A 14,274-nucleotide genomic window follows, 5' to 3' on the forward strand; every position below is an offset into this window, starting at 1 on the left:
CGTGAAGTTGCCTCCCTTTACCCTTCGTTTTTTGAATTGTTTGAATTTTTTGGAATCGTTTATCAGGGTGAATCATTTAGCCGTTATTTTCTTTTCTTTTTCTTTCTTACTACAATGAAAGTAGTTTTTAAGCAATTGACTAGACATCAACGATCCATCCTGGGAAATGTTTCAATTTCAAAACTGAGAGGCTGCTAATTTTATGGAGGATCCCCGGAGGCTAGATAACCGGCCTGAATATGCAAATGATTTGGCACGGAACGACCTCCGCGTTGCATGATGTATTTTTATCCGTGATTCAGAATCGCTGTGAACTAGTTTGTATACAGTGAATGTGATGCGCATTTTGAAACATAGAGAAACTGGATTTCTACGTCTCTAGAACGTCTCCGACGATCTATACGATCATGGGCAGTCCAGAAATAGGTGTGCACCTCTTTAACGTCTCGCTCCAACACTTCGGGCGGGAATCTACGTCAAATTTAAAACTTTGCAAGACTCGAGTCGCCCGGCCTTTCCTTTTTCCGTCATAAAATAAATTATTCAACCATCATAAAATCAATTATTACTAGAAAATTCACCTGATCTCTGAGTAAAGTCGTCTGATCGGCTAGCTGAAGATTGCGGGTGACCTGAAGTGTCCTTTGGCCAGATTCTACGCGCATGACATAGGCGCTTGGAAAATAGCCGGCTCTTCCACCGAGGCACTTGCCTTTCCACCAGTCGGGGTCAGACTTGTCTATAACGGTTACTTTGTACCCGGCTCTGAAACGTGATTAGGAAGAGCGTTCGCGGTAAAATCATTCGATTTCGCTCTCCAGGCGCGGTACGGGGCAATTAAGTTATTACAGGACGTATATTCCCAGCCAAAAGTCAGTCTCGGTAAGAATGTTGAACACTTCGCGATAAGATAATTCGTTTTTAATAATAACAATAATAATAATAACAATGTCAACAAATTATTAATAAATTGTTTAAACAAAAATTTGTGTAAAAAATCTCTGGCGGAATATTTTTTATATCACGTAAATTGAATTCATCGATTTTTCTGAATACCTATGAGTTTTTTTGGAATTTTTCGGTCATATTGAATAACCAGTTTTCGAAAATTTTAAAAATTAAAAAAAAAAAATGGATCAAAAGTTCTAGATTTTTCGGTAAATGGCTATACGTTACACTGAAGAATTTTGAGAGGCGTGTAGCTTCATAAATAGAGCGTTAGAAAATTTTGGAAAACGAAATTATTAAAAATTGTAAAAAATTCCAAAAAAGTTTTATAGGTCTTCGGAAGAATCAACGAATTCATTATATATAAAGTAAAAATAATATCACTAGAGATTAGTTGCACAAATTTTTGTTTACAAAATTTTTTAACAACTATTTCGCATTATTACTCTTATTAAAAACAAATTATTCCATCAACTTGGTTAAGATTTATATTTTTCCGACTTTCATCTCAACGCAAAGTTTTCACCGAGATTCACTTTTGGCTGGGAATATACGTTCCGTAACATCTTAATCCCCCAACTTCATTAGTGTCCTTTCCATTTATGCACTTACTTCAGATCCAGTTCGTCCCGATGACGAGCGTTGAAGTTGTAAAGAACAACGTATAGGTTGTTCGGTGGCAGGACCCGCTTTCCTGGTGGAAAAGGGTTCAGATGATTCGCGTTCCCCGCGTGCGGCGAGGGGCACGGCGACGTGCTCGCCGAAGAATATGACTTCTCGATATCGTCCGGAAGCTCCATGCTTGACATCCGGATGGTGCTTCTTAAAAGCTTGTGACCCCCGTGTCCTTGGCTAGGGCTGCAGGGGGCTAGAATTTTGTAAAATTTAGGCAGAGTTTTTGGGGCTTCGTCTCATTTACCGACACCGATCTGTCCCTTAGTTTTCTCCTAGATTTTACCGATAAATAAAAGTGACAAAGTGTTTGAAGGGTTTTAATTAGACTATCTATCTGGTGGCTTAACGAATTATTTCATTTTTCAGCTATTTTCGAAACAGAAATTTCTTAACACGGGGTCTTAAGAATTGTGTCGTGAGATATTCAACGAATTTGAATTATTTTAAAGAAATCTTTATTGTCATCGGTCGAATCGAGGAAAAACGATCTTTTTATCAAAACGCGAAACTTTAAAAATTCTACGATGTTAAATTTCCTTCAAAAAGTTTGAATCTAATGACACATTCGTTGTTCGAATAATTGTTCGGAGAAAAATATCGACACAAATATTAAAAACAATTTGTCTAAAAACAGAAGAAGTGTCCTATTTAAAGAATACATCCACCCGTCGGTCGTAACTTTTTTTTCTTTTTTAATATTTCGGTTGAGATAAAAAAAAAAAGGATATTATAAAAACACCCAAAAAAAAAAAAAAACTCCGTCTAAAGGATCGGCGTCGGTCGGTCGGAACTTTTCACCGATTAGGCGATTGGGTGAAACGAAACGGAATTCTCCCCTTGTGCACCTGATTTATCGGGGCAGACGGGGTATGTCGTTGTTTTTCGGCAAAGTTTCGTCTGCGTAACGTATTTCGCGGCACACCGCCGAACTCTCGGGGTTAATCCGTGCGATTTTAATCAAGGCAGGCGGGCTTTGTTGTGTAAATTATTCAATCATCCGGTGAAATACATACATAACCGGCTGGTGCCACCGCTGTCGGATAACCGCGGGGGCGTGGATTCCCTCGGACCAGTTGAATAGTAATCTCGAGGACGCTGACGCGTGTGAGCGGAACCTTCCGGCGAATCCAGGCTCAAACTCTTCATCCGTAAATTAAGCCGCTCCCTCCGACGTTGTGGACTGTGGGGCGCTTCATTTTTCATCATATCAATTCAATTAGCGTTATCTACAATCACTCAAGGTTCGTATCGGCGCGATTCTCGTCTCGTCGAGAAATTACACCGAATTACTATTATTATTATTATTATTATTGTTATTACATACTACTACAATTGTCATATATATTTTTCTTTTTTCCTTTTGTTTAATTTTTTTTCTCTTTACACGCAGGGGGAGGAAAAAGTTTTTTTAGTTTTTTTTTTTTTTTTTCTTTGCGTGACAAACGATGATCGATCGTTATAATGATGAATGAAAATGGATTGTTTTAGGATTAAATAAAAATTTTTTTTTTTTTTTTTTTTCTTGGGGAGGGGGGGGGATTTAAACGGAGTGAGATAATTAAAAAGAATTGTACGAGGTAAGGTGATTCGATTAAATTACTCTCGTTTGTAAATATAATGAAAATCATCGAACGAGAGTGTATATAAAAAATTTGTTGAAATTATAAGACTATAATGTATAATTACTGTTTTTATATTATTTCTCATATTTTTCATGTTTCCTTTTCTTGTAATTCGTATCACGTATCGTATGTACATGTTATATCCAACCAGAGCGATCGAGACAAGCGTTCGCGATCGAAACGTTGATTTGTCAACGAAATCGTTTGATTATTATAGAAACATATATATGGTACAGTGTATATATATATATAACAATACGAGGATAAAATTGGCAACGACGTAGGTACAGATGTAATAACAAACATTCACAATTCCATCACAATAATACGCGTGCGTACAACGAGGATATACGAAGAGAGCTGGGACACGACTCGCAATACATAGGAACATACATAATATATATATATGTATACATATATATATATATTGTAGAAATTGTACACATAGGTAGATACGTAATACGTACGTACGTAAATTTGGAAAGAATACACACCGAAAGTTGAACGATGTTTGAAGAAAATAAAGTTCTTTTTATTATATCTATTATCATTATTATATACATTATATACATCGCTTAATTATTGAGGTAACAGTAGTAAACGGTATTTCATGTTTTAGAATTTAACACAGATATTGCTTTCCGTCTATCGATCCATAGCATGCGCCTTTCAAACGATTCAATTTACATTCAATTACAGAGAGAGAGAGAGAGAGAGAGAGAGAGAGAGAGAAAGGGAGACAATTCCTTGACGAGTGGTACTAATCTTCGTACGATCCTGATATCAATTTATTCTTCTTCCTCTTTCGTTTGTTCGCTGCTTCACGCTGCAGTCGGAGATTAATTTTTTCTCTTTCCCTCAAGAAACTCGACAAAGGAAGAAGGTATGAGAGGTGGGAATATAAATAATCGGAAGATGAGAAAAAGATCGGAAAAGTTTCATCATCGGATCGTCTGCGCAGAATTACTTTTTTTTCATTTATCGTATATAGATAAATAAACAAATAAATAAATAAATAAATAAATGAATCGTCGAAAGAAGGGATAATTATTATGCGCACATATTGCAGACACAACAAGTCGCTGTTGGAATCGAGGCCCATAAACAAAAAAAAATAAATAAATAAATAAACGTTGGAAAAAATGAATGAACAAAGGTGTGAATCGGAAACGCAAATCATCTGCGTTTCGTGGATTTTCGCGTCGTCGATTTACGCCTAAGTTGCAGCGAGGACGAAGTGGATTGATTCGGTGGCCCTCGAGCCATCAGAACCAGAGGCTGTCCGAAGGGTCGAGTGCCTGAAGTTGATCCTCCGCTACCCCGCCCTGGCCAATCGAATCTCGTCAATATTCTTCTCCATTTCTGTTTTTTTTTTTTTTGTTTTTGTTTGTTTGTTTGTTTGTTTGTTTGTTCGTTAATTTATTTGTTTATTCTCGTTATCCTTGCTTCTCCCAAATCGCGTGAGTGGTTTTAATTTTCAAGCTCTTGTGGTTATATTCATAATTCAGCTTGCAAATCTTCCACACGATTTTTGTTAGTTGTAACCGTATATAGCACCGGCTACATCATTGAGAATATGATGAAGAAGAAGCTGCGGGAAAAATTTGTTACGGAATAAAAGTCGAAAACTTGTTCATCGTTCGACCCTCTAACGGCTGAGTAAGATAACCCGAAACAAAGTTTCGAAACTCGTTCGAAACCTCTTAGAATCGAATCGAGTTTAGGTTTCATTTACAGCCTTAAAATCAGTTTGATTCGGTCGATCTCCGAGGATCTCACAATCTATAGATCGATATTTTTAACCTAGAGATCCTCGCATTTCAAAATCAATTAATCGAACATCGAGTCTGTAAGAATCGGGAAAAGAAAATATCAAGGATTAATTCAGGTCTAAGCCTGAAATATTCTGATTCAGGCTTTCGAGGGTCAAATGAGTCCCAATTTTGTTTCTCGTTAGAACTTCAAACATTGGAATCGGGCCTTATGCGCTGTTTTGATTTTAAAATAAGATCCTTTTTGCTATGGATTTTTCTGTCTAAAAGCGTCTCACGCGAACGAGAGGTATAAAATTTCATCCCGGATAAACAGGGTGAAAATTCAACGAAGAAAAATATATACGCGTATCAAAGGAAGTGAATTTATACTACGGTACCATCCGAGAAAAAATTGCTTGCTTTTAAATGTAAATCGAGAAATCTCCGGAGCGAGCGAGTTCCGGGGTGAAAACTGAATAAAAAACGAGCAGACTGGCAGGGAATCAGTTTCACGGGATTCGCTGTCTGTTTGAGGTTAGGAGGGTCCGGATGCGACGCTTTATTAACGCTAGATCCGCTGGATTTGGCTATTCCGCTTGGTTTCGCGAAGCTTTGGGGTCAAGGATGTCTTTTTTGACGTGCAATTATCCCGAATTCGAGAATCGCGAGAGCTTCGCTTGTCCCGGAGCTTTTGTCGGGGACTGGAAATTGGAAAGAGGACAGAATCGTGTCTCATCCTCTGCGCGTTTGCCAGGAAACAAGCGGAACCCTTTTTTTTTTTCTTCTCTCTTTCGACCCGTTTTCGTTACACCGTCACCGAGCAAGTAACTCAGCCGTTAAAGGATAATTGACGAGCTGTCTTCAACGGGCGACGATATGAAAAGAAAATATTGCTTTTCCGTAGAATTTTCGAAGACATCTCGGTAAGCATTTTTCCCCCTTTTTTCTTCCTCAAATCTCATCAGGTATGATCAACAATTCCATGTCATAATTTGGTTTCTTTTCAGTTTTTTCCACACTGGTGTAAATTGAAAGAAGATTGCAGTATTTTTGCTCATTTTGCGGGAATTTCGAGGGCCAGGTTTAAATGCGGTTACTGCAACAGCGGCACTTCGTAAAAGTGATTAAATCACTGACCGTGAGATCAAGTCGACGTTGGTAGTATATACTCGACTTGTGATCGTCACCTAATCGAAACCTAATCGCAGCAATAATCGCGAGTTAAAATTTTCACCGAAGAGGTGTCGAGTTTAGAAAATATCGAAATTCGATTTGAGTATCGAACACCACCTCGATGTCGATTCATGGTTAATGGTAAAACGTTTTTATCAAAAGGTCCAGGGCAAACAGCGTGTTATTTGAAAAATAAACAGTGTCAGATTAACACTCTGGCAAATTAAAAATCAGGCATATAGATACGTAAAAACCTGAAGAACAAAGCTGGGACAAAAAAAAAAACATTATCACAAAATATAAAAGTATGGATTGTCAGAGAGGTGAGTGAGTGGTGACAAAAACACCGTATATACATATATACTTCACCCAAGGCTGCATAGTGGAAAATGTAAATTGGTTATTCAAGCCATCAGTGTATGTGCAGAGTTCCGTAACGAACGAAGTGGCATCATGGCGTCAAATTCACGGCTTTGGTTACACACATACACACCAGGTCCAACGAAGCGTGACGAAAACGTCGTCGTGCGTATATAATGCAGACGATTCGTAGAGATTAGTATGATGTAGTCAAGCGTTCAATACAAATTGAGATGAAAGAAATACTGGCAAATTTTCGTAGCGGTTGATAAAATGGCGGATACAGGTATATGCACATGTATAATTAATACATAATATATTGATAAAAACGACACGTATAAAAGCTCGCACAGCAGCTTATTGGTATAGGCATATGCAACATCATAACGATCAACGGAGCGGCGAGTCATGTCCCTGGTAGTGATCGTTAGTAGAGGGGTGGCTTACCAGAGGTGGACGAGGAACAGGGTTGGGAAGAAGAGGTCCTCGTAGCCAGGGGTGCTGCTGCACCGGAAGGGGGATGATCTGCCGTGGGAGGTGTTGGTGGAGAGTTCGTCGAGTTCCCCCTTATCTCCCCAGCCTGCTTCAGCACCTGGTATATCGCGTCCACGTCTGCCATGGTACAAACGCAAGCACACAAGGGTGCCGAGGAGATGTTTTTGGTTAGGGTAAAGGATCAGCGTATCAATTGGCATATCATTGGGGCTGGTCGTCCGCTCTCCATGGACCAACACGAAACGGTGTGTGAGATGAAAGAAATGAGTAAAAAAACAAAAAAAAAAAAAAAAAAAAAAAACAAAAACAAAAACCAGAGAAGAGAAACGGAACGAACGAACGAAGAGTAGACGGACAGACGGACAGAGAGAGAGAGAGAGAGAGAGAGAGAAAGTAAGAGAGTAACGAAAAGATAGATTGAGAGAGAGAGAGAGAAAAACGAGAAAAAGAAAACACCGAGGAAAATCGTCCGTCGGATCAATGATTTTGATACGAGCTGCCAAAGCTGTATATAAGAGGGGAAAAAGTGTTCATTGCCAAAATTCACCAGTCAACCGTGTCTCTCGGTTAAACTTTGCAAACATCAAAGGAACGTGGCTCGTCGAATATTCTATATATAGGATCGAGTACGAGCTTATAATCAGATTCATCTCGCATCCGATTTTCCTCGGGTTCGTCGTTCGCAAAACGTATGTTTGGGCATTTTATATCACTTATGTTCCGCTCGATATGATTCTTATAAGTATGTATGTATGTATTTATTTATTTTACGTTCGACGATATATGAAGGGATTTTCTTTGTCAATTGGGTCAGTTTCGCTATGTAGGTACTTCGTAAATATGATTTTACTCGATGTTACTAGGTGAGAAAATGCCTTGTGATTTATTACGGATTTTTAATTTGGTTTTAAATTTTATAGACGATTTAGAGGTTCAAAATTTCGAAGAGAGTGAAAACTTGAAAAGAACTCTTTTCTTCGTTCAGAAAATCGATGATTTCATGTGGCAAGAAGTGTATATACATTTCAAAGAGTATATATAGCCTGTATATTTGAGTGTCTTTAAGCCTTTTTATCAACTTGTTTACGTTATGGTGGATTTATCGATCAACAATAGTGACAGTGTTTATCCACACGCTAAACCGATGAGTTAAAGAATCTTTCATTCACTTTTCGTCGTTTCTGATCCACAACCAAGAAAGTATTCGCGTACAGAGGCCAGTGAGTGACGTTAATTGCAAGTTTAGTCATAACAATAACAATAGCGTTGAAACGACGCGTTTGCCGCGTAAATCGATCTGAAATTTATTCCTTCTTCGAGCTTTTTTCTACCGATTTTCACTGTCACTATCATTTTTAGCACGAAGATTTTCCAGCAATTTTATGGGTTCTTGTAATTTTTTCTTTTGTTTCACAAGAAAAACCACCGCACAAGTTAAAATATGACTTGAAGAAAAAGAAGAGCGACTCTCTAACCTTTCAGTCACAGTAAGACCGAAAAATTTCGAAAACCGCCAACCTAATTTCAGTCGCAAATTTTTCCCCTCAATATTTCGCCCTGAATTTTGTTACTCGGGGGTTTTCAGGGTCGCTGATAACGAATCTGGTGCCAAAATTTGACAATCTTTAAATCCAAGATGGGGATCCAGTACGTCGATACATCCAAACTCTGAATTCAGATCGCGATCAGCGATCCTACAAGATCCCCGATCTCCAATACATCTGGTGGAACAATAAATTTCAAAAATCCGTAAAAAAATGTCTCAAAAACAGTTCTCCCAAGCAGTAACAAAGTGTGCGACTGAGAAACGCGACCGAATTGACAAAAAACGTCCCGGAAGTGAAGGCATATGAGGGACTTACTGTGATCGGTAGCCGATGAAGTCTCTTCGGTGTGCGAAGTCGTGCTTCGCTGTCTACGGAGAAGAGGAATACCGCCGCTTCGTTTCGTGCCAAGACTTGGACAAGTGGCTGGTTGAACGGACGTTATGCAGTCGGCGTGGACGTTCGTTTTGCAACCGCGACATCGAAATCCCTGTCGACTGTGACCTCGCAATACTTGACCGCAGGCATCGCAAGGTGTGATCTTCCGGTAAGTGTATTCTCTCCATGCGTGACCGCCCTCGGACTCCAAATTTTTCCTGGTCATTGAGTAACGAAATGGTTTCACTGTAAGAGTCAGATTTGATATCGTGCCAAAAATTGCTCCGTGATTTATAATTCCTTTTCAGAATTATCGTGGAACTCAAAAGGCGGTATTCTGAGATCATAACTTTGGTTGAATTATTTCACACACAAGCGATAAATAAAATAATTTATTTTTTATCCTCTACCATCTCCTTTTGAGTTCGGTAGTTATAATTTTTGAGGTTTTCTCTGCTTAGGAAAATGATGTTTTTTTTAATAAAACACTTTGCGTTAAAGTGCAGGGATTATGATGAAAACAGAGACGTCTTTACATTCTGACAGAAAAGCAAGGTGGTGCAACATTCACATTCACGATTAGTGTGCCGCTTCAACATAATGCGTAATCAATGGTCTAAATTAGTGTCTATAACGTATAACAGCAGCTTTCAAAACAGTTTGCCAAAACGCAGCCGTTAAAGCATAATATTTTCGCAAAGGGTGAGAGTAGCGAAAAAATGTGTGAAATGTAAAGACAAGAAAAAACAAGAAAATTAAACAAATAATGATAAAAATCATGAGCTATTTATGCAACATTTCCATCCAGTGCAAATTTGTGATTTAGCCATCCAGGGGTGGAAAAATATCGAATATAAATTGCTGTTCCGTCATTGAATTAATCGATTGAACGTGTTCGTGTTGTTTAATCAATATGATCAATACGTATAAATTTCTGCATACATTGTGGATCGAGGTATAGTATATGGGGAAAAATGTTTACATAAATTCTGTGCTGTGACGAAGGGATGCTTGCGAGTATGTGATATAACAGTTAAAACGGCGAGGGCGGATTGTGACAAAGAATTGCAGATCTTAGAGACGTTTATGTGCGGACTGAGGGGGGTGGTGGTTGATAAATTACCTGGACATCGCGACGACGGTGGACACAGCGTGATACATCGCTTGCTTCCCCCTTTGTTAGTTTAGCATTACACAAACATTGACTAATGTTATTTTCCAGCGAATGAAAATAAAACGGCTAAACACCGAAGCCTCAGGATTATGTTGTAGGTATAATCGTTATTGGGTGAAGTATAATTTATGAATTATACGTATAGAGACAATCGTGGCAGTTTTGTAATGTAAGATGGTGTGAAATTCTAAATCCTGACTAATAACACTGGTCAACAAAAAATGAATAATTTTGATTCTATGCATCGAATAATGAGAAAAAGCTTTTTTTGTTACTTATGAAGTTTGTTTTTGTATTTTTACTTTGATAAATAGGTCGTGAGGTTTTTGATTTATAGCTAATATTGGTGACTATTCAGAAGAAAAAGGATAACGTTATCAGAGGCAGTATAATGAGAGCGTGATGGGAGATTACGTTTCTGGTTTGATACGAGAAAGTCCACACGAAAATAGAAGAAGTACGAAAAATTTTTATTTATCAACTTTGTTTATCAATTGTTCTACGTCTGTAGTTTATTATTAATTATTATTTTTTAATAAATGTGATTTAAGTGCAAGACTGAAATTTGTTTAGTTGTTATTTACAATAAATACTTGTAAAAATAGGTAATTTTTCTTAAAATCTGAAATATCGTTCTGATTCCTACAAAAACAAACTTTATCTGATGAAACTGTTATTTCATTTATTAATTACATCAAAGAAATTAAAATTTGACTTCTAGAACCCAGACTAAAAATTCGCGTTGACCGGTGTAATTCGTTCCAATCAAATCGATATAGGCAAAATAAAACTTAAACGCTAAAAAAAAAATGCAAAATTATGCGATTATCCTAACAGAGGTTTAATTATCCCGAAAATTGGATTTCGGGGTGAAGGAAAATTCACCATAAATATACCTAAGCCTTACAGCTCCGAGAGTAAAAAATGCCTCAGAATTTGTGGTAATATAATAGTTACTTTATCCGTGCAACGTTACTACATGTAAGAGGCTTACTTTTCTGCGGGAACCGGCGAAGCCGCTGGAGAACTTGATTTTAGGCTTTTAAAAGCTTTGAGCCATTTGTGCTTGGTGCTGCCGGTTGATCCGTTGGACATTTTACGATCGTTCATCCCGTCCTGGGGACCCGCTTCTCCGCCCCCAAAGAGCTCCTTCTACAAATCGGAAATGTCATTTTTGTAGTCAGAGCTGATCAGTAAAATTCTGATCCATAATCCGCACAATCCGATCCTCGGAATATCAAATCATGAGCTCAATTCGTCCTGAGATATTACGATCACCTTCGATTAGAAGGGAGCAGATTCATTATTAATAAGTTTAATTATGGGGGTCAAGTAATCGCGTCGAAAACTCTGAAGTAACGTTTTCCCAAAATGCATTTCAACGATCATCACGGTGAAGGATGATGATCAGATACGAATCCAAGAAATATTGAAAGAAGATGAATATTCTTGAGAACAGAACAATCCTTTCCAAAATAGCATCTTTCTTGGATATAAATTTTTCTGTTAAACCAGATCAGAATACCGTTTTCAAACAAACATCCGGCGTGAGGTATTCGATGGAAGAAATTGAAATCGTAGCTTAACAAAATCACGTAAGCCAAATTTGTAAAACGGAACCGAGTGAATAAAAACGACGAAGACTGATCGAGAGTTTCGTTAAGAGGCCTGTTCAAAGTGATCGTGTAACCGAGTCCCATTACTCTACAGGGTGGTTGATCGATCCTTTGATCTTAACGAGTGATGCCAAAGGAGCAGCGACAACAAAGTACAAAGTTTTCGAGAAAAGAAGGACTTTGTCGTCGAATATGACGACGGTTGAAAGTATGTAGAAAAAAATAGTCAAGCTATGAGATGTAGAAGCATGAAAAACAGAATCATGGACATGGAAAAGCGAGCATTAGGGTGAGATGCGGGTTATACTGACGATTCGGGAACGAAGAGTTGTCCAGCCCATGGCGATATTTCTACGAGAGCACCCTGACCTAGGCAGACGCCGCGGCTTGCACTGCTTTCGGGTGCTGGTGAGCCATGTTGACCCAGTTTTCAGGGCGCATGCCGAGAGACACGCGCCCCTTTATCTCGCCCTCGAAGCGAGGAATTCGATAAGTCGAGCAGGGTGGCTCGATTCTCGACCATGGGTGGACAGTTTGAACCGAAGCAATCGCTCGTTTCTACAAGTTCATTCGAAAGGTTTGTTTCTACAAATGGTGGTCGGATGATTTGAATTAAATTCATTAAAAATGTAGGAAATTGTTGACAATTAAATGTATGGGAAACGAAGTTGTAGGAACGCCATTTGTGGAAATGAACTTGTAGAAATGATATCGTCTCACTCTCTCGACCTACAGTTGTGCTGTTTATTGTCATTTTCACATTATTCTTCCTGTATTAATTTTTTTGCCATGCGGCATAATAAAACTAATCAATCAATCAATTAATCTCTCTTTCTCTCTGCCACCCTGCGAGATGAAAAGTGAAATTTAGAGGAAGCGGACCGCCAGAATGTCATTCAATGCCCCGGTTGCACCAAGAGAAGAAAAGCATTCGGAATACCGGAAATAATTATTTCAAATTAATATTACGTTCAGATTCGATCGCCGTAAGATCGCCGATTTCCTTTAATAAACGAACGTTTCCATTTTCAATATTAAAGGTTTTAGTCTTATACTTTGAGCAAATTAACTTTATTTCTTTACTGGATAATGCATTTTATTTACTCTGACACAAGAGAGCCATATTCAAAATATTTTACTGTTCGATAAAGTGAGAAAGCTCTTCGATAGAGGAAGTGAATTTGTCCAGAATTAGCGAAATCGTGTGATGATCCAACCCGGCAGCCACTTTATTCTGAAATTGACGTAATTTCTCTCTCTCTCTCTCTTCTCTTATCCGTAGGACCCAATTCAATTGAGTAGGTCACGAAGGTGTGAGTTCAATTTCGACTTATCGAATTATAAAAAGGTTTTTGCCACCACTCAAAGTGAACTCTCTCTCTCTCTCTCTCTCCCTTTCTCTCTCTAGTCGTTCGCTCCATTATCACACCCTCCTAAAGTCGCACCTTCCGCTCTTTCCCTGCCATTCCTTCTCGCCCTTGAACCACGCTTCGAGCACCATTTCAAGCTTCCACTTACGATCAGTCTCTGATTTTACTCAGAGCGGTTCTTCAAATCTCGCAATTACAATGACAAAGTGTGAAAAAGTACGACTGACTAAGGCTTTGTGGTGCGTCGATGAGACTGTTTCGCTAAAATTCGATAATTTTTCAACATTATTTTTAGTTTCAATACAACATAGTCGTGCATTGAGTATAATTATCTAAACGTTATATACGTGAGCTGGAAATACTGGAATTATAACGGAAAAGAAAAATATTTCCAAACCCGATTTCGAATCACTTGAAAATCGGTGAAAACTTTATTAGATTCGATCGATTTTAATCTACGATAGCTCATTTTATTTAGACAGACTATATTTCCTGTCAATTCAGTAAAATATCTTTTCCTTTACTGCGTTGACATCGTTCAATGATTAATTTTACAACATTGCACTGATATTGACTCTAATGAACAATTGGTAGTACAGAATTGACAGTTGGAAAAAAAGAAAATTTGTATCAGTGAGATTGACGAAAAAAGTCTTCTGATTGAAATGACCTATCGTGGAGGGAAGTCGACCGGATGATCTACTAGATTTTGATCGATTTAGAAGCGATTAGAAGTAAGACAAGGATATCCTATCCCCAATTGTTTAATCTAGTTTTAATAATAATTTTGTGAATACTCAATGCAATAAAACAAGCAAGAAGATCGATTTTCGTACCTCATCAAACGACGAGGATTTAAAAAACTCAATACAACAGTAAATTTGTCTTTTGGCTTCAAACACCGCGGATCACCGGATCATTCGCAAATAATCATGGATTCAATTCTCCGGATATCGTATAAAAAATTATCGATAATACTTTACAACCGAAACAAGTCGAAGTTCCAAAAGTTTCCCATAATCGGGGGTGCAAAACTGAGAGATACAAACATCGGAACGAGTCGAATAATAGAAAGCTAGACAAGAAAGAAATAGAATTTCGCGGAGCGATGAATCACGTTTTCAGTTTGAATTAGAAGAACCATTTTCGTCTGATTGGCTAATTT

General features: G+C 38.2%; 1 protein-coding gene across 4 annotated transcripts in view; it reads right to left on the bottom strand.

Annotated features, from left to right (window-relative positions):
- The window catches only part of LOC124409754, a 31,683-nt gene that overhangs the window by 327 nt on the left and 17,082 nt on the right, over positions 1-14,274 (bottom strand). Inside the window, exons 5-11 of one of the 4 annotated variants that reach the window (XM_046887577.1) lie at positions 11,118-11,275; positions 10,073-10,123; positions 8,890-9,167; positions 6,980-7,144; positions 2,637-2,813; positions 1,561-1,816; positions 582-765 (exon numbers count right to left, since the gene is read on the bottom strand). In XM_046887577.1, coding sequence (XP_046743533.1) covers positions 582-765; positions 1,561-1,816; positions 2,637-2,813; positions 6,980-7,144; positions 8,890-9,167; positions 10,073-10,123; positions 11,118-11,275 — 1,269 coding nt within the window. The remainder of the gene's footprint in view (positions 1-581; positions 766-1,560; positions 1,817-2,636; positions 2,814-6,979; positions 7,145-8,889; positions 9,168-10,072; positions 10,124-11,117; positions 11,276-14,274) is intronic. The other 3 variants (XM_046887578.1, XM_046887579.1, XM_046887580.1) reach the window with 3 other exon arrangements.

This window comes from Diprion similis, chromosome 8 (assembly GCF_021155765.1).
Source record: "Diprion similis isolate iyDipSimi1 chromosome 8, iyDipSimi1.1, whole genome shotgun sequence".
NCBI lineage: Eukaryota > Metazoa > Arthropoda > Insecta > Hymenoptera > Diprionidae > Diprion > Diprion similis.